General features: G+C 40.4%; 1 protein-coding gene and 2 non-coding genes across 3 annotated transcripts in view; all 3 read left to right on the top strand.

Moving 5' to 3' along the window:
• RPGRIP1 (RPGR interacting protein 1) overlaps window positions 1–24,296 on the top strand; it is a 67,688-nt gene that overhangs the window by 30,255 nt on the left and 13,137 nt on the right. Inside the window, exons 11-19 of the mRNA XM_053660772.1 lie at window positions 1,598–1,758; window positions 2,226–2,369; window positions 2,839–2,956; window positions 5,283–5,735; window positions 5,894–6,045; window positions 6,491–6,833; window positions 8,094–8,278; window positions 8,591–8,794; window positions 9,351–9,489. Of these exons, the coding sequence (XP_053516747.1) occupies window positions 1,598–1,758; window positions 2,226–2,369; window positions 2,839–2,956; window positions 5,283–5,735; window positions 5,894–6,045; window positions 6,491–6,833; window positions 8,094–8,278; window positions 8,591–8,794; window positions 9,351–9,489 (1,899 nt within the window). The remainder of the gene's footprint in view (window positions 1–1,597; window positions 1,759–2,225; window positions 2,370–2,838; window positions 2,957–5,282; window positions 5,736–5,893; window positions 6,046–6,490; window positions 6,834–8,093; window positions 8,279–8,590; window positions 8,795–9,350; window positions 9,490–24,296) is intronic.
• LOC119054273 (U6 spliceosomal RNA) lies at window positions 9,773–9,879 on the top strand. The gene has a single exon (XR_005083486.2). It is a non-coding gene; the product is annotated as a U6 spliceosomal RNA (small nuclear RNA).
• Window positions 19,116–19,259, top strand: LOC119054271 (small nucleolar RNA SNORA4). Its single transcript, XR_005083485.1, has one exon. It is a non-coding gene; the product is annotated as a small nucleolar RNA SNORA4 (small nucleolar RNA).

Below are 24,296 nucleotides of genomic sequence, written 5' to 3'. Positions count from 1 at the left end.
CCACTACCATTTCCCCTATCCTAACTCTTGGATCACAGTAGATAGCCATGCCAGAGATTTTTAGGGGCTTACCGCACTGAGAACAGCACGTTCTGTGTTTCCTGGCTGAGGAGGCAATTGGCAGGCAGGGTAGTGGCTCGGCATCCTGTCCTCTTGGCTGAGTTGTTTTAGTTGCTTAGTTTGTATAAGCTGCATCAGAGGCCACATGTCAAAATATTAGAGCCAAAAAACCAAAGCTGATTAATCCCAAAACTCACATGGAAAAGAACCTCTTGATCCATACTGGACTTCTGGAGCACACACTTTAATTTTGTTGTGGTAAGCCATGGAGATGTAGCACATACTTGTTACTGCAGCATGCATATATCAGAATCTCTTAAAAGGGAAACAAACATAAAGTTTGAAAAAAAGACCCAATGATTTTGAAATACTATCAAAAAGACTTTTGCTTCACTTCTTTTTGCTAGCCTATACCTTGATAGTTAGTCTTATCAAACTTCTATTTCATCATATTCTAGTATATTCACGTAGGAGAGTGAAGGAAGAGAACTATGGCATCAAAAAATAGAGACAGTGATGGGGATTTAAAGTACATCATAGGGAATTAGCCAATAATACTGTAATAACTATATATGGTGCCATTTGGTTACCGGAAATGCCAAGGGGATCACTTTGTAAAGTATATGATTGTCTAACCATTATGCTGTACACCTGAAACCAGTACAAAATAATATTGAATGTAAACTGTGATTAAAAAAAATAAAAATAGCCCTGGCTGGTGTAGCTCAGTGGATTGACCGAGGGCCTGCGAATCACACGGTTGCGGTTCGATTCCCAGTTAGGGCACATGCCTGGGTTGCAGGCCAGTTCCCAGCAGGAGACTCACGAGAGGCAACCATACATTGATATTTCTCTCCTTCCCTTCCCCTCTAAAGAGAAATAAATAAAATATTAAAAAAAAATAAAAATAATTGAAAAATAGAGACAGGAACCATAAAAGGATAAAGCTAGGAGAACATGTTGAAGATTTGTAGTGGGTATGAAGTACAAGTGAAGCCTTGTAAAGACTTTAGAGTAATCTAATCTAACTCCTTGTTTAATGCATGATAATGGAATGATCACACTAAACAATGAAGACCTTTCTTCCCTAAAGCACACACCCACATACACACAGATGCCTGAATACTCACTCTTTCTCCAGATTTGGGAGGGTGTGGAGTGGGTGCCACAAAGACTCAATAGCACAGAACTCAGAATGGATTTGGAGAGAAGTTGTTGCAGTACTGGTTTGGATGGTGCTGTCAGAAAAGTTTGGACTGTTGCAGTCAGTCAAGTGGTTCTGATTTTGTCTGTTCTCCCTTACATGCTACAGTTCTGCAGGTGTTTTTGTTTTGTTTTTGGAGCCCAAAGGTCAACTCTGCTTCCCGGGTTAATAAGCTAGAACTCCTTTGTAGAATTAGAAGAGAACTGCTTCTCTGAGGGTAAATTTATCAAATAAATTAAACATTAGAGGGAACATTTTATTTATACCGGTCCAGCTTTAACCACGGTTACTGATAACTACAGAGTTTCACTTTCTGGATTACATTTCCTCCAGCTCAAAACGAGGATCTGAAGCTTGAAGTCACCAACCTGCTTCAGAAACATAAACAGGAAGTAGAGAGCCTCCAAAACAAAGACACAATTTCCCAATCTCCTGACAGGCCATCCGAACCAGCCACATATCCAGCTCCATTCCAAGAGGCCACTCAGACAGAGGTATGTGCATTTTAAATCAAGCAGGCCCCCTCTACAGAGAGATCTCTGGAAAATATCCCTAGAAAAGATAAAGGGATCAAACACTAACTGAGTAATATTTTGTCCTGATTGAGGACAGTATTTAGAAGAATATGAGAAGATTGAAAATGAAGATAGCTTCATGAACCCCACACATTTTTCCTTACACTTTACAGCTTAAATGTCTTTAATATTTTCCAGATGAGGACTTGAAATCAGCTGCTGAAGAGCAAACAGCCATTAGAGACCATATACCTTCCTCACTGCTGCTACTAAGCGTGAGGAACTAGGAGAGAGAGCACTTGTGAATTTAACACAAGTCCTCTTTTACATCTCGGAATAGATTCTGCTGCTAATATTTTACTATTACCAACAACTGCTTTATGGAGAATAGTTATTGTTGTACCTATTATATTTATGTTCCCATCTACCATTGTTTTCCTCTATAGCTCTGTGAACCAAAAAACCGAGAAGAAAAGAAACTGTCCCAGATGTTAAGTGAATTGCAAGTATCACATGCAGAAACCACACTGGAACTAGAAAAGACCAGAGAAATGCTTATTCTGCAGCACAAAATCAACGTGTGTTATCAGGTGCAAGAAAAGATGGTGCAGGACGGGGATAGATAAATAGGCACATGGGAACCACTTACAGACTGGGGACGAAGCAAGACCTGAGTTTCCAGGGCTGATGCAAGGTGATGCGTTGTCCCATGCAGACACAGAAAGTGCTGTCCTTTGAAAAACTTGAGGTCTCATACATGCCTATGACACATGGCAACAGAAGCCAGTGAAGGAGCTAGCTCATGAAAGTGGTAGGTGTGAACCTCCTGGTTTTAAATTTTGACAGTTCCAGAAAAATGCTACCCTATGGCACTAATAGCACTACCGGTCCTGGAGAGGTCTGTGAGCTATCCAAATTTTTCCTAATAGATGAATTTCCTCTGCTAAGGAGACACTGGAATCTCCTCTACCCCACAAGTACCAGCTTTTATCTAGACTCTTTAGTTCTGGGCCAAATTTTCTGAGACAGAAAATTTCAGACATTATTATTTCATTTCAGGAAGAACTGGAGGCAATGATGACAAAAGCCGATAACGACAACAAAGATCACAAAGAAAAACTGGGGAGGTTGAATCAACTCCTAGACCTCAAGAACCATCGTATCAAGCAGCTGGAAGGTATTTTAAGAAGCCATGGCCTCCCACTCACTGGCAAGTCTTAGTATTTTGTTTTCCTTACCCTGGAATCTGTCACACTGCTAATGTCTGTGCTCGCCTCTGTGTATCTGTCTGGAAGGCCACTTCTTAAGTCCTTGACATATAACTTACTCCTCCTGTTCTTTATCCTACTGTCTTCGTTGTTTTAATATGTGGTTAGCAGCTTCTTTTGCTCCATCACATCAACCTCTTTCTGATTTCTCTGGAGAGATTCCGCAGGACCCAGCAATTGCTGAATCCATTTTGAGAATGAGAGCAGATCACCGCTGACCCTCAGGGAGGCATAGACACTACCTCTGTCAAGGCTGTTCTCTGCCCTGGCTGGTGTAGCTCAGTGGAATGAGCTTGGGCCTGTGAACCAGAGGATCAGGGTTCGATTCCCAGTCGGGGCCCATGCCTGGGTTGCAGGCCAGTTCCCAGTGGGGGACACATGAGAGGCAACCACACATTGATGTTTCTCTCCCTCTCTCCTTCCCTTCCCCTCAAAGATAAATGAATAAAATTTTAAAAAAAAAACCCCACACACACAAAAACTGTTCTCTCACTCCAGGCCTATGTAGCAGTTCTTGGGAGATACAGAGCTTCATCACTCATCCTTTCATATGATTTCTCTCTGAAAGCCTCTAAAGCTAAAGCCTCTAAACTTGTTGTTGTAACTTGAGGATGTCGGCATAACAGGGCAGCAGGCTGGCACTTAGGCAAATCTCATAATGTGGAACTTCCTGTATTCAGTACAGTCACTACTGACCAGGATTCTGGTCTCAGTCTCCCATGTCAAGAAAATTGGTTTTGTTATTATATCCAGTGGTGAGAGACCTGACTAAGCAAAACTCATTGCAGGCTGATACCGAAGCCAGAATGTTCATTTGCTGTCTAAGGGACAGTGGCTGTTTCACTGACGCCATGAGCATATTTGGAATCACTGTTCAGGGCAGCCCTGTCCTCTCCCTGGCATGCAGAGCCCATGAGCAGATTACTTAGTGGGGCTGGAACTAGAGTAAAGGGAGGTGGGACTTTCTGGGGCATGATTTATCCATGCCGGGGTCAGTTACAAAGTCACTGTCATATAATGAAGGAAATCCTGCCTTGGATTAAAATTCTCATGTCTTTCAGATTCAGGGTCTTTCTCCTGGGACAGGTCAGGATAAATACCCTTATCTACTCCTGAAGATTCATTTGCTTTAACTTTATAGTTCTTTCATTATTGGTAAGGCTGACGAGTTTTTCATATGTTTGCCAGTTATTTGTATTATTTCTTTAAAAATTTTTAAAAACATTTTTACATTATTTTTATTGTATTTTTCTTTTGAGAATTTCCTGTTTCTGTCCTTTATCTGTTTCTTAATAATATTTTATTGATTTGTAGAATTTCTTTATATGCTAAGATTGTTAACCCTCTGTCATGTAGTGTGAAATTTAAAATTTTATTTTATTGAATTACATTAATCTTATCCATTAAGAAACTGGTGTCAATTTCTGTATTCCACTTATTTGGGACAGGAAGAAATTCTAATGTATCCAAATATTTTTATTTTATGACTTTAACTTTTTAAATGGGAACTGCACGATAAACACACTAAAGACTCAAATACTCCCCGATCTCAAAGTTTCTGATTGGTTGAACATGGGAGGTGATGGATGCACTGATCTGGTAGACTGTCTCACATATCTTTGCATTCCATTGCCAATATTTTCAACCCCTTTCCAATGTGTCCTCCCCCACGTTTTAACTCCATTGCTGTTTAAGTTAAAGCGATTTTGGGGGGCCTTTTTATAATAGAACCAAATTCTTAACAGAATGAAGACTCTCGTGACTGACCTGGCTGAAGAAGGGGAATCATTCCTTGGTGGGGTCCAATGTAATGTAATAGCCACTGTGACTGTAAATTCTATTCTTTCCATGGCCAGTGTCCCGAACTTTTGGAAATATATTTTCTGTTTCTAGTGCTTCTCTGATGGAATTACCAATTAATCCATAGGACCTTGCTGTAAGCCAAAACATCATTTATAGAAGAAATCATGCCCCTGGTGTTTTCCTGAGCTTAGTGTTTACCTTCCAATCACTCACTTTGAACCATATCTCTAAAGGAGACATTGGATTATTTAGCCATCAGAATTGAAAGCTCCTGGTTGTCATTCTGCTGCTTTTCCTTTTGAATCACATGGTTTCTTAAATAATCACAACTTGGACTTCCAGCATGGTTCCTATTCTCCTTCTGTCCACCTTCCTTTATTCTGAGAGAGCTCCCTGCCCTTTAATGGAAAGGCAGTTTTCTTTCCCTTCTAGAACAGCTCAAAGATGTGGCTTATGGTACCCAACAGATGTCACTATGTCTGGAAACACTGCCAGCCCATAGAGATGAGGATAAAGTGGACATTCCTCTGCGGCATCACACTGAGAATCTTTTTGAGCTGCACATCCATCAGGCCTTCCTGACATCTGCTGCTCTGGCTCAGGCTGAAGACCCTCAACCTACCACCTTCTGCACCTATTCCTTCTATGACTTTGAAACCCACTGTACCCCACTAGCTGTGGGGCCAAAGCCCCTCTATGACTTCACCTCCCAGTATGTTGTAGAGACAGATTCCTTTTTCTTGCACTACCTCCAAGGGGCTTCAGCCCAGCTTGATCTTTACCAGGTGCTAGCCAGTGAGCACCACACCCTTGCAGCTGGATGGATTTACTTTGACAGGGTGCTGGAGACTGTGGAGAGAGTTCATGGCTCTGCCACACTTACTGGTAAGTGCTGTCGGCTTCCCACAGCTCCTGGGACTAATGCAGTATTTCCCAAAGTTTATGATTGCTTTTCTGGTGCTTTCCCATTTCCTCTGTCTTTATTATTGATCTTCACCACACCATCTGTATCCTCCATGCCTTTCATACTTTCTGCTACCCAGGAGCTGGTGGAGAAGACTTTGGGGTGCTAGAATATTGGATGAGGCTGCACTTCCCCATAAGATCCAGCCTACAGGCATACAATAAGCGAAAGAAAGCCCAGGCCTACCTGTCAGCCAATGTGTGTGGAGCCTGGAGGGCCCAGGAGGATGAGGTGAGAAAAAGGATGAGCCCATGCAACTCAAAGGAGCCTCTGCCACGCAGCTCATAAAGAACTGCTCATTCTCCCGTTCTCACACTGAATGTGGATGAAAGAGAAAAACTGTCATATCGCAACCAACCCAGATTCTTTCCTTGGTCAAGTCTGAGTTTGAAATAAAACCATGCCCTTGAAGTTAGCTACCTCTCCCTGCTGTGAACAAAATAGCTTCTCTGTTCCATTCTCCAAGATAAGGCCTGAGTGCCAGCATCTCCCTCAGATAACCATCTGCTAGAGCCAGTTCCCAGGCAGGTTGCAAAGTCATTAGGTTTCTCTGTGACCCAGGCAGGATTCAACAGTTCTCTAGGTCATAGCTCTTGCTCATCAGGGTGCTGGGTTTCACCTACGACAACTTTTTCAGGCTGCCCTTTTCCTCTATCCAAGACCCCCATCTCTCCAGTCCAGATCGGAGACTTGGAAGCATCAGAATGAGCTGCGGGTGGAAATCACCAGATGCTGTGGCCTCCAGAGTCGGTGGCTGGGAAGCCAACCCAGTCCGTACGCCATGTACCGCTTTTTCACCTTTTCTGATCATGACACTGCCATCATTCCAGCCAGTAACAATCCCTACTTCAGAGATCAGGCTCAGTTCCCAGTGCTTGTGACCTCTGACCTGGATCAGTATCTGAGGCGGGAGGCCCTGTCTATTTATGTTTTTGATGATGAAGACTCAGAGCCTGGCTCGTACCTTGGCAAAGTTGAAGTGCCCTTGCTGCCTCTTGCACAAAACAAATCCATTAAAGGTGGGAGTTCAGGATTGCTGCATTTTTAAGGTCTCTGCCCAGTATTGTCTTTCTGTCCTAATTCTACTTTTCTTTGATTACTTGCTTGGAACAGTCTTTCTTAAAACCTGCTGAAAGGATTTTAGCATATTGTCAAGAGCAAAAGAGCAGACTGAGAACCTCCCTAATCACATAAAAACATTGGTTTCTTCTGCTTCTTTTCAAAAACTGAAGCAAGATTCCCGAGTGGGTAGACCCACCAACCTGAAGTCTATACCTTTATCTCTGAACAAACATTTTCAGATTATGTAGTGTTTGTCTTTACTTAAAGCCTATTGTTTCTTAGTACACAACTAGATATCAGATTATGAATTGTGTCCCTAACACTCCTCCATCATTCTCTTGCATCCTTTACATTAGACACAAGTTAGCAAGATTTCCATGCCATACCATGACTAAGGGAAATTTCTTAAATTTTTTCCCCTCAAGATGAAGCTTCACTTCCTACAACCTTACTTTATTTTCAAACACAGGGTTGTGAGGTACAACTGGGAAGGCTAAACTCTCTGGAAGGGTGATGCAGAGGTATCCATGCTCTCATTAGGAAATGTGGCTGGGACAGCCAGTATACCGACCATGTTTAACAAGCATCTGGATGTTCCAGGAAGTGTGTGAGGCCTCTCTCATCACAATATCTCAGTGCTTAAAAAAAAAACCCTGACACTTCTGCTCACAACTCCTCTTTTGCCAAAGAGGAGAGATAATGTGAGTCATCTGTTATATTAATCAGGGTTACAAATCAAAAGTCTGGCATTTGGGGAAAACTATTTGCTTCAGTTTCCCTGGCTTTTGTTATTTTAGAAATTAGGACTGCTTGAATGAAGATAATGGTTTTCTTGGTATGCCTAAGGCATAGCAAGTATTGGTAATAGTAATAATAATGTGATTTTGCTTATTGACTGGGTGACTGATGACAAGCAAGCTATTCCTCTCCATATATCCTTTGACTATCCTTCCTGAAACCTGGAGATACACATCTTTTCCTACAAACATTTTAAAGGAATAATATAAGTAAATATTCTATGGGGATATAAGTATGCAAGGCCATTCTATGTTAATTCTGAAGGTATTATCATCATGATTATTTGACAAAGGTTTAATTACAAACAAAATATGGTGAAATTAAAAAACAGGGGAATAGATAAGGTGCTAATAAATGCTCACTTGCCTATTTTATTTGCCTATTTGATTAGATCTTATTAATGTCTGTGTGTCTCTCAGGTGATTTTAACCTCACTGACCCTGTGGGGAAACCCAATGGATCGATTCAGCTACAACTGGATTGGAAGTCTTGCTACCTCCCCCCAGAAAACTTCCTGAAACCAGAAGCTCAGACTGAGGAGAATGGCATGGACAAGAGTTTAGATATCTCATGTGATGAGGAAAAGGCTTATTTTCCTACCCAGGTAGCAGACCTTCCCCAATCCTGTGGAACATATTTGAAGGAAACAGCATTAAAACTGGAGGAAAAGAAGTTCCTTCTGTGAAAGTCTCATGTTCTGAAGACTTAATCAGCATCCCTCATAATGCTGTGAGGCTTTTGATGGAGCCAGTCTCCGGGAGGGGGGCCCAGTTTGTGGGGAGAAGAGAGAGATGGCATCTCTCAGCTCTATGGCAGGAGAGAAGTGAAGTATAATGTTAGCCTACAAATTCCTTTCTGAAGTATCCAGGCTGTTAAACTATCGTCTTACAAGGCTGTCTCTAATCCTTGTATGCAGGACCAGGTGGTATCTGCCGAGATTCCCATTAAAGCTGGCCAGTATCCAGCTAAGAGAAAACCTCCTCATGTGGGAGAAAGAAAGGAAAGGGAACACCAGGTTGCAGGCTACTCGAGAAGAAAACATGGCAGAAGAACAGATCTCCAAGGAAGAAACAGGATGGAGTATCTCAGTCGTAACATCTTAAATGGAAATACACTACAGGTAAGGCCTTAGAAATCCCGAGGAACTAAAATGCAGGTTGTAGTATCCCCAAATATTTACTCAAAAGAAGAAACAGAAGTAGACACAGAAGATAAGCAATAATCATGGCTTTCTGTGGCCACATGGCTTTCTTGTGTTTCCACAAACACAGGTATTTAAATAAACCTCTGGACTGTTCATTTCAATGTAATTTAATTCAAGAAATTGTGTAATATGCAATTTATCCTTAGAACTTTAATGCCACAGGTTTAACCTGTCCACTTCAACTGTAATCAAAATAAACTAAAGAACAAGTATTTATTGAACACCTACTACACACTTGATACTGCTTTTTCTTCATAGGAAATTGGATTAAAGTTATTATGTAGCACCTAGAAGTATGTATGTATGAGATTGTACTATATGCTCATATAATTATATATTACATCAGTATGTTATACTAGTTTATATTAATTATATATTCACATGTAGTTTTATGTTATTATTAATTTTATTAAATTATTATACTTGTACACCATAATTACGTGTAATTTTATTTGTTGTTTATATTTTGAAGCAGGTGAGCTACACTGAATGGAAGTTCTCAGGGCTTACAGTCTCCATAGATGATGATTTTAAAAGCCAGCAAAAGGAAGAGGAAATAACATCATCCCCTTTAGCACTGATACAAAATGAAGCCCTACATCCCGTAAATGGTATTGTCTTTTTAAAATCTTATTTTCCTATTTAATCATTGAGTCATTTTATCAAGACATTTACTTTATCCATTCATCTTTATTGCTAAACTTTTCACGGAAAATTAGTGCTGAAGACCTTAGGCTCAGTGTGCTGGTTAGGCCAATTAAAGTTGGAATTCTCAAAAAAAGTAGCTTTCTATGTACTTAAAGCTAGCTATAATAAGTTTAGTTACCTAGCAATTATAAGATGTGAATTCACTCCAGGGTCTTTGTGAATTATGGCTACAAAGAAATAGGAGGAGTGCTCACTTCAGCAGCACATATACTAAAACTGGAATCATACGGAGAAGATTAGCATGGCCCCTGTGCAAGGATGACACACAAATTTGTGAAGTGCTCCATATTAAAAAAAAAAAAGAAATAGGAGGAGTGTAATGGGTTCACTTGTGATGTTCTTGCAAATTAAGGCAAGACTTTTGTGTTACAATGAGAAATAGACATGATTTCAGGTTATAGTATGACAGACTAGGTCATTCAGACCAACTCTCCCTCTGAAGACAACTAAAAAGCTACAGTTAATATATATTTTAAAAATCTTAATATTTCTTAAAAGCATTAAAGTGCCAATAAGAGAGGGAAGAATTACCAAACCTAGATCAAGGAATGATTGGAACTCAAGAGAGGGTGAGCTGGAACAGTTTCAGCCCTGGGACATTGCTGGTCTGGAAGAAGTTGGGGAGAGAGAAAACCATGCTTTTGGTGGAGTTGGGGTTAGGGACATGGGATGTAGTCTTACTCTGGTGTCTGCCCCAGGCAGAATTTCCCACCCTGGTCTAGGACCTCAGGAGGCAGCCCCCTTCTGAGCCGCTTCTGTTCTGAGAGGCAGAACTGTGCTTGGGGCACTTGCAGAATGAGAGGGACAAGGGCTGACTCAGTGTGACTGGGACACCAGATACTGGATTGTCAGACAAACCTGCATAATAACTGTGTTTACCAGCTTCATGAATATAAAAATGAACTTTAAAATTTCAGCAAGGAACTGGAGCTATGAAAATTGATATTGCAAGTTTTAAAAAACATTTTGGTTTAAAATAATTTAAACCAATTGAATAGGACCCAAAATATCTATATTCAGAAAACTATATAACACTGAAGAAAGAAATTGAGGAAGATACAAATAAATAGAAGCATATAGCATGTTCATGGATTGGAAGAATTAACATTATTAAAATGTCTATACTACCCAAGCAATCTATAGATTCAACATAATTCCTATTAAAATATCAATGACATTTTTCAGAGATCTAGAACAAATACTACAAAAATTTATATGGAACCCCCCAAAATAAGAAAACCCCAAATAGCCTCAACAATCTTGACAAAGAAGAACAAAGTTGGAGGGAATCACAATACCTGATATAAAACTATGCTATAAGGCCACTGTAATCAAAACGGTCTGGTACTGGCATAAGAACAGACATGCAGATCAATGGGACAGAATAGAGAGCCCAGAAATAAACCCATGTCTCTACGGTCAATTAATATTTTCAAAAGGAGTACAAGCATACAATGGAGTAAAGATAGTCTCTTCAATAAATAGTGTTGAGAGAACTGGACTGGTACATGTAACAACAAGAAACTAGACCACCAATTCATAACATACAGCAGAATAAACTCAAAAGGGGAAAGGACTTTATATAGCCATGATGCCATAAAATACCTAGCAGTAAACACAGACTATAAAAATCTCTGATATCTATATGGCAATATTTTTGCTGATATATCTCCTAGGGCAAGAGAAATAAAGGGAAAAAATTAACAAATGCGACTACATCACATTAAAAAGCTTCTGCAGGGCTAAAGAAACTTCATCAAAAGGAAAAGGGAACCGACCATGTAGGAGAACATATTTGCCAATGATACATTGGACAAGGGTTTACTCTCCAATGTGTATAAAGAACTTATATGACTCAACACCAGGAAGACAAACAATCCAATTAAAAAATAGGCAAAGGACCTGAATAGATACTTCTCCAAGGAGGACATACAGATGGCCCATAGACATATGAAAAAATGTTCAACATCACTGGCCATCAGAGAAATGCAAATTAAAACTACAATAAGATACCACTTCACACCTGCCAAAATGGCTATCATTAATAAATCAGCAAACAACAGGTACTGGTGAAAATGTGGAGAAGAAGGAACCTTAGTGCACTGTTGGTGGGAATGCAGACTGGTACAGCCACTGTGGAAAATGGTATGGAATTTCCTCAAAAAATGAAAAACAGAACTACCTTTTGACACAGAGATTCCACTGCTGGGAATATACTTTAAGAATCCTGAAACACCAGTTCAAAAGGGCTTATGTACCCCGATATTCATAGCAGCACTATTTATGATAGCCAAGAGTTGGAAACAGTGTGAGTGCCCATAAGTAGATGAGTGGATCAAAAAACTGTGGTATATTTACATGCTGGAATACTACACAGCAGAAAGAAAAAAGGAACTCCTACCTTGTGTGACAGCATGAACTGGAGACTATCATGCTAAGTGAAATAAGCCAGTCAGTGAAAGACAAATACCATATGATCTCATTAATAAGAAGACTCTAATGAACAAAATAAACCATCACCAATATACTACCAGAGGCATAGAATCACACAACAGACTGACAGTCCTAAGAGGGGAGGACGGAGGAAGGACTGTTTGAAAGAAGGTGAAGGGCCCCTGGCTGGTGTGGCTCAGTGGATTGAGTGCTGGCCTTTGAACAGAAATGTCATTGGTTTGACATTGGCTTGATTCCTGGTAGGGCATATGCCTGAGCTGCGGACCAGGTCCCCAGTTGGAGACACACAAAAGGCAACCACACACTGATGTTTCTCTCCCTCTCTCTCTCCCTCCCTTCCCCTTCTCTAAAAACAAATAAATGAAATCTTTAAAAAAAAAACTGAGCTTTTTTGTACATGGCTGTAGCTGAACATAAACACTCATTTATCAGATACATAGATAGATGATAGATTATAGATAGATAGATAGATAGATAGATAGATAGATGGAATTACTGGGTCATGTTTAACAGTATTAGATGCTGCTAAACAGTTTTCAAAAATAAATGTACCAGTTTATACCACTAACAACAATGTATGGGGCTGCTGATGGCTTCACAGCCTAGTCAATACTGGCTATTGTCAATCATTTTAATTTAGGTATTTGACTAGGATGTAGTGATATTGCTTTAGAATTTTAAATTGTATTTTTTGATGACCAATAATATTCTATACATTTTCATATGTTTTTTTCCATTAAAATTTAGGTTGGTTGCCAGTCTTTTTAAAATATAGACTTATACTTCATTAAATATTGTGAGTAGAGTCCTTTGTCAAATATATATGTTACAAGTATCTCCTCCCAGTCTGTGGCATGCCTTCAGTGCTCTTAATTTTGTATTTTGAAGTTTTAACTTTTAATAAGTCCAATTTGTCAATCTTTTTTTAAAAGATTTTATTTATTTATTTCAGAGAGATGGGGAAGGGAGGGAGAAAGAGAGGGAGTTGAACATCAATGTGTGGTTGCCTCTAGCACACCCCATACTGGGAATATGGCCTGCAACCCAGGAATGTGTCCTGACTGGGAATCAAACCGGCGATGCTTTGGTTCGCAGGCCTGTGCTCAATCCACTGAGCTACACCAGCCAGGGCCGCCAATTTATCAATCTTAATGGTCACTGATATTGTTCTATTTCACAAAAAGTTGTCTACACTAATGTTATGAAGCTATTTTCCAGTTTTCTTCTGGAAGTTTTACTTTTTTTAAAAAGATTTTATTTATTTATCTTTAGAGGGGAAGGGAAGGAGAGAAGGAGAGAAACATCAATGTATGGTTGCCTTTCGTGCGTCCCCTGCTGGGAACTGGCCTACAGGGGACCAGCCTGCAACCCAGGCATGCGCCCTGACTGGGAATTGAACTGCGATTGTCTGGTTCGCAGGCCTGCCCTCAATCCACTGAGCTACACCAGCCAGGGATTGGAAGTTTTACTTTTAATAGAGTTTAATTTCATCTTGAATTTATATATGGAATAAGGATTGATTTTTTCCTATATAATTTCAATTGACGCCAAATTATTTATTGAACTGTCAATCCTGTCCCCACTGAATTGCAATGTCTTCTAGTTGTAAAATAGAAAACAGTAAAAAAAAAAAAAGAGTTTGTCAGACTGGTTGATTTTGGGGGAGGAGGAGAGATCAGCTCACTGATGACTTACTTGTGACAGAACAATATACCTACCTGAGATAATGCCGATTACATTTTGGGTGTCCAAAGACCTCATACAGTGGAGAAAGCATATAATTTTGATAGTCTTCTTGAAGGGCCAGATGTGTTGGAGTCTCATGGCCACCAAAAATGAGGCAGAAGTTCTGATAAGCATCAGCTGGAGAAATATTTTTGAGGACTATTTTCTGGAGATTACAGGTAACAGAGCCTATTTTTTCCACAAAGAATCCTCATTGACAAGGTACTAAGGAAGCTCTGACCAATGTCCAGAAATATTAGATTGTTGTTTGAGCTAAACAAGATCCACCCAGAAAGGAAGCAATTTTGGGGACCTCTTACCCTGAGCAACTGAATCTGATGTAGTATCTTTCTCCAGGAGTATTCCCTTTTCTACTTGCAGCAAAATTTTCTGCAAGTTTTGACAATGTTTGAAGCAGAACAAGTGCATGATGTTCATTTCATTTTTCAAATGCAGAGAAATTTCCTTGACCTAGGCCACTGCATCTTTCACAAGCTGCTTCTTCTAGATTTGTAAAGACAGTGAAAAACCACATTCGTGTCCATCACTGAGCAGAAGTATTTATGCTCATTGGATTGTGCTTTGTTTGAATTTTAGTATAAGTCCCTTTTGATCTCCATTGACATTTTGCAGTCGCAACCTCTTGGCTCTTTTTTTCATTTGAGAGACTGAAGAACAAATACCCAACTTTAGTCTTTCTTCCCTGGATAGCAGTTTCTGCACATCACCAATGTTCCACCGGAGGCTATCCCAGTTTTTCTGCTCCTTGCTCTCCAAAACAGAGAACATAATGCCAATAAAATGCTAAACCCTGAGGTGGATAAAGGAATAGCAGCCCTCACAGTCTTTGCCCTTCTGGAGGATATTCTTGTCCAGGAAAGGAGGGAGATCAGACTCTTTTGACCCAAGTATCCTGAGGTCTTCTCTATCAAACACAGATGTCTGTTCTCATGCCCTCAGCAGCCAGGAGACATAGAACCTTCACTGGATGTTGGAGGTACTAATTGAGACAGCTGCCAGGTGCTTGCATGGACTGGCTACAGAGGAAACAGGGAGAGCAAAGTAGTGGTTTGGCAAGTCAGGGCAGGATCCTTCCGACTTCTCCAAGTGCAGCTTTAGACAGGTGCAAGTGATCCAGCATGTGGAGGGAGCCAGACCCATATGGAACAAGGATGCACTGCTCCTCATCAAGTTGAAAGCTCAGAATGCTTGATCCTCATCTTTAAAGTATTTCAAGAAATACGACTTCCTGTCCAGCTCTAAGAACCCCTTCATTTCTAGCAAGAGGAGCTGTTTAACCAAGAGTCGGGGATCTCTGAGCTGTGGTCACATGGTGATCAGTAAAATGGTGTTGGGTAACAATTGTGTCCTCAGAAAACTATGCAAGAGGACAGGCACCAGCTTCTGCTTCTTCTGTTCACCATATATAGCATTGATAAGTGCCCCCCAAGGGGACTCTCAGCCCTTTGAAACCATCAATAATGAACAGGATTTTCTGTACTTGGGCTAGGATCTCTGGAATACCATCCTGAAATTTGGGCTAGTTCTTAGATAACCACTCTACAAAAGTGCATGACCCATCGTGGCCAAGTTCTTTGCAGCTGAGGTAGAAGGTGGAATTGAATGTCTCTATGAGATTGCCCTGTAGCCGGTCCAGCACTAACTTCTTGGCCAGGGTGATTTTCCCAGTGCCTGCAGGGGCTGTACAACTCCACTGTGTGTGGAAATTGCCTTGCAAACATTTCAGGATTACAGACTGGGATCAGTGTCTCATATCCTTGGGTGACAGTATGGACATTTTCACTGGCTCCAGGACAAAAAATTTCTTGTAAATCTCTATTGTTTTTAACCTACCAAATTTGTATTTTGTGACGGCAGCCATAGAAAAGTAATTCAGGAATTAAATAATATTTCATAATTAACCAACATGCTTCTAAATAACACTTGCATCAAAGAAGAACTGCTAAGGAAAATTAGAAGATATATTAACTGAATGAAAATGAAAACACAATATACCACAACTTATGGAATGCAGCCAAAAGAGTGCTTGTGAGGTGATTTTTATAGCTTGAAATGCTTATAAAAATAGAAAAGAATAAAGACCTGAAGTCAATAACCTAGCTTTTACTTCAAGGAGCTAGGGAAAAAAATAAAGTCAAATCCAGAGAAGAAAACAATGAAGATCAGAACAGAAATCAGTGAAATAGAAAACAACAACAACAAAAGAGACAGAAAATCAATGAAGCCAAAGTTGTTTGGGAACATCAACAGACTTGATATGTCTTTATCTAGAATGACCACACTAATTTTGATCCAACCACGAGACTGAAACTACGTAATAATTTGAACAAGCGTTTAATATAAAGAATTTTAAACCACAAGAGAGGATTGAACTGGAGGGTAGAGGACTGACTAATAAGAAGTACAGAGAACTCTAAAGAATACTCGAATAGCCAATGTAAAGAGCATCCATAAATCCCTGATTCTCCTTGGGAGCTGAAATACAGCACCAAATAACATATGGGTCTGGTAGAAAACCTCCTTCGGGGCTGAAATCCAGATCCTGCTGGAGGGAATGAAGTCACGAGAAGTTTGCTGTGGCTCCACATCAGAATTCAGGGGAACTGTCAAGTTCCCTCTGGAAAGTTGGCAGTAAACCACTCACAGATGGGTGCCAAGCCAGTGGCATTTCACTGTGAACCTCATGTGCTACTGGCCACTGGGAATTGCTGGAACTGGATATTGCAGAACCCATGTGCTACTAGAACTGTGTTCTCCAGGAAACCCATGTATGCTGCTGGAGCCAGGCCCTCAGTTGCAGGAGCCTGGTCTGCTGAGTCCACACCTGCTGCAGGAACCTGCCCAGGTGAGCTCAACAGAACCAGGAAGAAATCTATCTCTTCTCCAGTGATCCTTCAATGCCCTCTACTGACAAAACTTAACACAGTGCCAGCTGGCAAAGAAGAAATATTTACAGGGTCCACCTCCATTACTGCAGAGCAGACAGTGAAGTTTTTATTTTGAGCTAAGAAGCAACAAATTGATAACTGATGTGTTAATCAAGAAAAAAAGAGGTAAAACAGTAGTTAGCAAAATCAAGAATGAATATACAGCTGCTAAAGGTCCTACAACTAAAAGGATTATAAAATTATATTATGAACAACTTCTTGCAATTTAGATGGGGAAGAAAAATCCTAGAAAGATGCAAATTACCAAAACTGAATCAAGAAGAAATAGAATATCAACACTGACCTATAAAAAAATAAAGATTCTGGCCTGGCTGGTGTGGCTTAGTTGGTTGGGCATTGTTGCTGGTTTGATTCCTGCAGCCTTTTGATATATGGCATGATGCTCCAACCAACTGAGACACACCAGCCATGGCTAACTCCCATTCTTGATAAGAGCTCTCAGGAAACTAGGAATAGAAGGAAATTGCTTCAGACTAATAAAAGACAAAACAGGCTGTAACTAACTTCCTACTTAGTGGTAAAAGACTGAATGTTTTTCCCTTGAGACTGAGAACAAAGAAAGGGTGTCTGCTTTCACTGTTCCTGTTGAACATTGTAGTGAAGGTTTTAATCACTGCAATAAAGTTGCAATGATTAATCATACAGATTGGAAATAAAATAGTGCTGTCTTTATTTGCAATTGACATCATCCTGTATTTAGAAAATCATAAGCAATCTACAAAAATTGAAAAAAAAAACCTTAGAACCAAAAGCAAGTGAATAAGATGCAGGTTTTAAATCAGTATTTCAAAGTCAATGGTTTTTCTTCTTCTTTTTTTTTTTTTTTTTGGTTTTTCCATATGCTATCAATGAACAACCTAAAAATGAAATCAAGAAAACAATTTTATTCACAATATTATCCAAAAGAATAAAATATCTAATAAGAATAAATTTAACAAAAGGCCTGTATACTGAACACTGCAAAGAAAAATTAAGATTCAAACAAATGGATAAATATACCATGTGTATGAATTGGAAAGCTCATAATTTATATAGAAGTGCAAAGAAGTACCTGGAATAGCCAAAACAATTGTGTGAAAGAAGAATGAAGTTGATATTTCTATATTAACTAATTTTATTTTATTTTAAAAACACTTTATTTATTTTTAGAGTGAGGGGAAGGGAGGGAGAAAGAGAGGAATAGAAACACCCAGTGTGAGAGAAATACCTGGCCCACAACCCAGGTATGTGCTCTGACTGGTAATTGAACCAGTAACCTTTTGCTTTGTGGGATGACACCCAACCCACCGAGCCACACTGATGAGGGCTATGCTGATTTAAAACTTACTATAAAGCTACAGTAATTCAGACAGCATGGTATTAACATAAATCAAGACATAGATCAGTGAAACAGAATTGCAATACTAGAAATAAACTCATATTTATTTTTTAAAAGATTTTATTTATCTATTTTTTAGAGAGAGTGGAAGGGAAGGAGAAAGAGAGGAAGAGAAACATCAGTATGTGATTGCCTTTCATGAGCCCCCAACCGGGGGACTGGCCTGCAATCCAGGCATGTGGCCTGACTGGGAATCAAACCTGCAACCTTTTAGTTTGCAAGCCTATACTCAATTCACTGAGCAACACCAGCCAGGGCAAAACCTTATATTTATGGTCAAATTATTTTCCATGAAGATTCCAAGGCAATTTAGTGAGGAAATCTAATCTTTCCAGTAAATGGTACTGAAATCAGATAACCACATACAGAAAGAAAACAAAAACTTAAACTCTTACCTCACATTATATACAAAATTAACAAAAATAAATCATAAGTCTAAATATTAGAACCAAAACTATAACATTACTAAAAGAAAATATAGGATAATATATTTGACCTTAGACTAGACAAAGATTTCTTAGACATGACAGCAGAAGCATGATCCATAAGATAAAAATTGATAAATTGGACTTCAGCAAAGTAAAAATGTATGCTTGCTCTTCAACAGACACCATTAATAAAATGAAAAGATAAGTTACAGACAAGGAATAGATATTTTCAAATCACATTTCTGATGAAGAACTTAAATCTATCATCTCTAAAGTACTCTTACAACTCAATAATAAGATAATATAATCTTAAATCATCAACAGATTTGAATAGACTCTCAATAGAGAAGATAGATGAATAGCTAATAAGCATACAAAAAGATGCTCAACAACATTAGTCATTAGGAAAAAATATAAAATAATACCACAACAAGACATGAGTACAAACCAACTAGAACTGATATGTTCCAGAAGCTGACTGTACAAGTGTTAGTGAAGATGTGGAAAAATTGGAATCTCACATTACTGGTGGGAATGTAAAATAGTACAAACACTTTAAAAAATATTTGTCTGTTCTTTGAAAAGTTAAACAGAGTTTTTTGGAGGATTTTTAAAGAACTTTTACCAGCTTGGGCTATTTGGGAGGTTAAAGAGAACCACACTCCACAGTGGGCTATATCACTAAACATATAGTTCACTACTATTTTGTAGCCTGCATTACACAAAAAAACAGGAAAAGAAAAAAATGCAAACAAAGAGTTAACAACCCAGCAGCTCTACTCTTAGGTATCTACTCAAGATAAATGAAAACATTTCTGTACTCAAACACTTGTACACAAATACTCATAATAGCACTAGTCATCATTCAGAATAAGAAAAGTTTTAATTAGAAACAAAATGCATGAGTCATAAAGAAAAACATTGAGCCCTGGCTGGTATGGCTCAGTGGATTGAGCTCGGGCCTGCAGACCAAAGGGCCACCAGTTCCATTCCCAGTCAGGTCAAATGCCTGGGTCAAGGGTCAGGTTGCCCATTTGGGAGCATATAAGAGGCAATGAACTTATATATATCTTGCACACTGATGTGTCTCCCCCTCTCTTTCACCCTCCCTTCCTCTCTCTCTAATAAAAAGTAAATAAATAAAATCTTAAAAAAAAAAGAAAAGAAAATATTGATGAATTTGACTACTTTAAAAGTAAGAATTTCTGGGACTTCTGGCCAAGATGGAGGCATACCTAGATACACTGTGCCTCCTCACACAACCAAAAGAATGAAAACAACAAATTTAAAAACAAAAAATAGAACTTCCAGCCAAGATGGAGGCATAGGTGGAAACACTGTACCTCCTGGCACAACCAAGTTTAAAGACAACAAAGTTTTAGTAACAAAAACACAGCTAAAACACAGAAAATTGAACTGTATGGAAGTCTGACAACAATAAACCATTCAGCCAGACTGGTAAGAGGGGCAGAGTCAGCAGCAGAGTGGGGTTAGGCAGGAAAGATCCACCTGACCAACCAAGGTGCTCAGGCAGCCATTGGGGGATCCCAGGTGTGGGGTGGCAAAGGGCGGACCCTGAGGGCACAAGGCAGCTGGCTGACCACAGTCACACATTCGCACGCAGATAAACCAAGTGAAGGAGCGAGCAGTGAGACAGACGATGCAGGCCAGGGCCCCAGCGAGGGGAATTAGAGCCTGAAAGCACCAATTGGAAAGACTTACAGGGTCGAGGTGCCGGGAGAGCCTCCCAGGCTCACAGTTTGTTGGAGAGACCCACAGGGTCCTGGAGGGTGCACAGGCCCACACACCTGGGAACCAGCACCAGAAGGGCCCTATTTGCTTGGGGGAAGCAGCAGAGGGGACCGAAATTTGAGAGAGAGCAGAACAAATGCCATTGCCCCTCTCTGACCCCGCCCCCTATACAGCATCAAAACCCAGCCACTGGGTCGCCCTGCCCTGGTGAACACCTAAGGCTCCGCTCCTCATCCGTAACAGGTGTGAACAGAACAAAACATTATGGCTCAAGAACAGCTCAAAGCTCCAGAGCCAATACTCGTAAGCAACCAAGAGATAGCCACCCTCTCAGATGCACAGTTCAAAACACTGGTGATCAGGATGCTCACAGAACTGACTGATTTTAGTCACAAATTAAAGGAACAAATGAAGGCTAAACTAATTGAAATGAAGGGAAATGCACAGGAAACCAATAGTGATGGAAAGGAAACTGGAACTCAAATCAAGGGAGTGTTACCAGAAGGAAGAAAAAAATGACCAAACAGAAAAGAATGAAGAAACAGAAATTCAAAAAAACGAGGAGAAGTTTAGGAACCTCCAAGACATCTTTAAATGTTCCGACATCTGAATTATAGGGGCACCAGAAGGGGAAGAGAAACAGCAACAAGTGGAAAACTTATTTGAACAAATAATAAAGGAGAACTTCCCCAATCTGCCACAGGCAATAGACTTCCAGGAAATCCAGGAAGCTCAGAGAGTCCCAAAGAAGTTGGACCCAAGAAGGAACACACCAAGGCACATCATAGTTACATTAGCCAAGATTCAAATGAAGGAGAGAATCCTAAAAGCAGCAAGAGATAAAGGGACAGTCACCTACAAAGGAGTGCCCATCAGACTGTCAGCTGATTTCTCAAAAGAGACCTAACAGGCAAGAAGGGGCTGAAAAGAAGTATTCCAAAGACGTACATCCAAGATTGCTCTATCCAGCAAAGCTTTCATTTAGAATGGAAGGGCAGATAAAGTGCTTCTCAGATAAGGTCAAGTTCAAGGAGTTCATCATCACCAAGCCCTTATTATATGAAATGTTAAAGGGACTTATCGAAGAAAAAGAAGATAAAAAATATGAACAATATGGGACTTCCGCCAAGATGGAGGTATAGGTGGATGTGCCGTGCCTTCTCACACAACCAAGTGTAGGGACAACTAAATATTAGCATCAGAAAACACAACCAGAACACGGAAAATTGAACTTTTCGGAAGTCCGTTAACAACAAATTCTTCAGCCTGACCGGTAAGGGGCGAAAACCGGCATCTGGTGAGGGGTTGCACAGGAGGACTGGGTCGGACCCGGGCACGGAATCCAGAGCGCGAATCCAGACGCACGGGTTCCAAACGCAGGATTGGATCTAGTGAGCGACCGAGCAACCCACCGGGTGAGCGACTGCAGAGGAGACAGTGGGGAGGCGGTGCTGCGTGTTGACTGTGGTTGCCTATGCGTGAGCGGACAGGCGAGGGAGTGGGCGGTTGGGCCGCGGCATAGAGGGTGCCGCCATTTCCCCGCTCTGACCACGCCCCCACATACAGCGTCACAACCCAGCGACCTGGGAGTCCAAGGCGCCGCTTCTCATATTTAAAGGGCCAGAACAGACCAAAAATGTCGCAGGAAGACCTCAAAGCCCCAGAGATAAATCTAAGCGACGAAGAAATAGCAAAACTCTCAGACGCACAGTTTAAAACACTGGTCATCAGGATCCTCACAGATCTGGTTGATTACAGCCACAAATTAGAGAAACATATGAAGGCTAAACTAATGGAAATGAATGGAATTCCACAGGAAACCCATAGAGATGAAAAGGAAACTGGGACTCAAATCAATGGAGTGGACCAGAAGAAAGCAAATAATGGCCAAACAGAAAAGAGTCAAGGAGCAAGAATTCAAAGAAATGAGGAGAGTCTGAGGAACCTCCAGGACATCTTTAAATGCTCCAATATCCAAATTATAGGGGTACCAGAAGGGGGAAAGACACAGCCACCAGTGGAAAACTTATTTGAACAAATAATAAAAGAAAATTTCCCCAATCTGGCAAAGGAAATAGATTTCCAAGAAATCCAAGAAGCTCAGAGAGTACCAAAAAAGTTGGACTCAAGAAGAAACACACCAAGGCACATCATAATTACATTAGCCAAAATTAAAATGAAGGAGAGAATCCTAGAAGCAGCAAGAGCTAAGGGGACAATCACCTACAAAGGAGTCCCCATCAGACTGTCAGCAGATTTCTCAAAAGAGACCTTACAGGCAAGAAGGGGCTGGAAAGAAATATTCCAAGTCATGAAATCTAAAGACCTACAACCAAGATTGCTCTATCCAGCAAAACTTTCATTTAAAATGGAAGGACAGATAAGGTGCTTCTCAGATAAGATCAAATTCAAGGAGTTCATCATCACCAAGCCCTTATTATATGAAATGTTAAAGGGACTTATCGAAGAAAAAGAAGTTAAAGAAACATGAACAGTGAAAGGACAACAAACTCACAGTTATTAACAACCACACCTAAAATGAAAGCAAACTAAAAGAACAGCTAGATCAGGAGTGGAAACATAGAAATGAAGATCTCAAGGAGGGTTAGCAACAGGGGAGTGGGAGGAGGAGATGGGGGGAGAAGGTACAGAAAATAAGTAGCATAGACAGTAGATAGAAAATAGATGGGGGGGGCAAGAATAGCACGGGAAATATAGAACCTAAAGGACTTGAGACACATGGACATAAACTAAAGGGGGGTAATGGTGGGGATGGGGGGCAGGGTGGAGGGGAATGAAGGGGGGAATAGAACAACTGTAACAGCATAATCAATTTTAAAAAATAAAAAAAATATGAACAATATGAACAGTAAAAAGATAACAAATTCACAGTTATTAAGAACCACACCCAAAACAAAAGCAAACTAAGGGGACAGCTAGATCAGGAGCAGAACCATAGAAATGGAGATCACATGGAGGGGTAGTAACAGGGGAGTGGGAGGAGGAGAAGTGGGGGAGAAGGGACAGAGTATAAGTAGCATAGATGGTAAATAGAAAATAAACAGGGAAGAGGACAAGAATAGTATGGGAAATATAGAATCTAAAGAACTTGTGACACATGGACATAAAAGGGGGGGAATGGTGGAGGAGAGGTGTTCAGGGTGGAGGGGAATGAAGGGTAGAGAATAGGACAACTGTAATGGCATAATCCATAAACTATATTTTAAAAATAAAATAAAAAATAAAAACAAAAAATAAACAAAACTTCCAGAAAATTGAACTGTATGGAAGTTCAACAACCAAGGAGTTTAAGAAGAAATATTCATCCAGATCAGTAGGAAGGATGGAGATGGGCAGCAGGGACAGAGAGGACACAGGGCAAGGCAATGCCTGGAGGACCTAGAGGACCTGGGTGGGTGATGTGGTGGCTGGCAGAGTGGGTAGTCCCACATTTACATGCAGATAAACTGGGAGGAACAACTGGGGAGCAAGGCAGATCACACAACCCAGGATTCCAGTGCAGGGAAATAAAGCCTCAAACCTCTGGCTGAAAAAAACCTGTGGTTGCTGCAGCAGAAGAAACTACCAGCCTCACAGGAGAGTTCATTGGAAAGAACCACAGGGCTCTAGGGTGTAAACAAAACCACTTACCCAGGAATCAGCACCAGAAGGGACCAATTTGCTTGCGAGTAGTGGCAGAAATGACTGAAAGCCAGCCAAGAGCTGAGCAAGTGGCACTGTTCCCTCTCAGACCTCTCTCCCACTGACAGCAACATGACGCAGCCAAGTGGGTTGCTCCACCCTGACAAATGCCTAGGACTCCACCCCTTACTATGTAACAGGCACACTGAGACAAAGAAATATGGCTCGAAAGAAAGAATAGATCAAAGCTCCAGAAAAAATACAAAGTGATAGCCAGCCTATCAGATGCAGAGTTCAAAACACTGGTAATCAGGATGCTCACAGAAATGGCTGAGTATGGTAGCAAAATAGAGGAAAAAGTG

The sequence above is a fragment of the Artibeus jamaicensis genome, unplaced genomic scaffold (genome assembly GCF_021234435.1).
Source record: "Artibeus jamaicensis isolate MK-2021 breed Jamaican fruit bat unplaced genomic scaffold, CSHL_Jam_final scaffold_854, whole genome shotgun sequence".
Classification (NCBI taxonomy): domain Eukaryota; kingdom Metazoa; phylum Chordata; class Mammalia; order Chiroptera; family Phyllostomidae; genus Artibeus; species Artibeus jamaicensis.
This window is presented reverse-complemented; position numbering and strand designations above follow the sequence as displayed.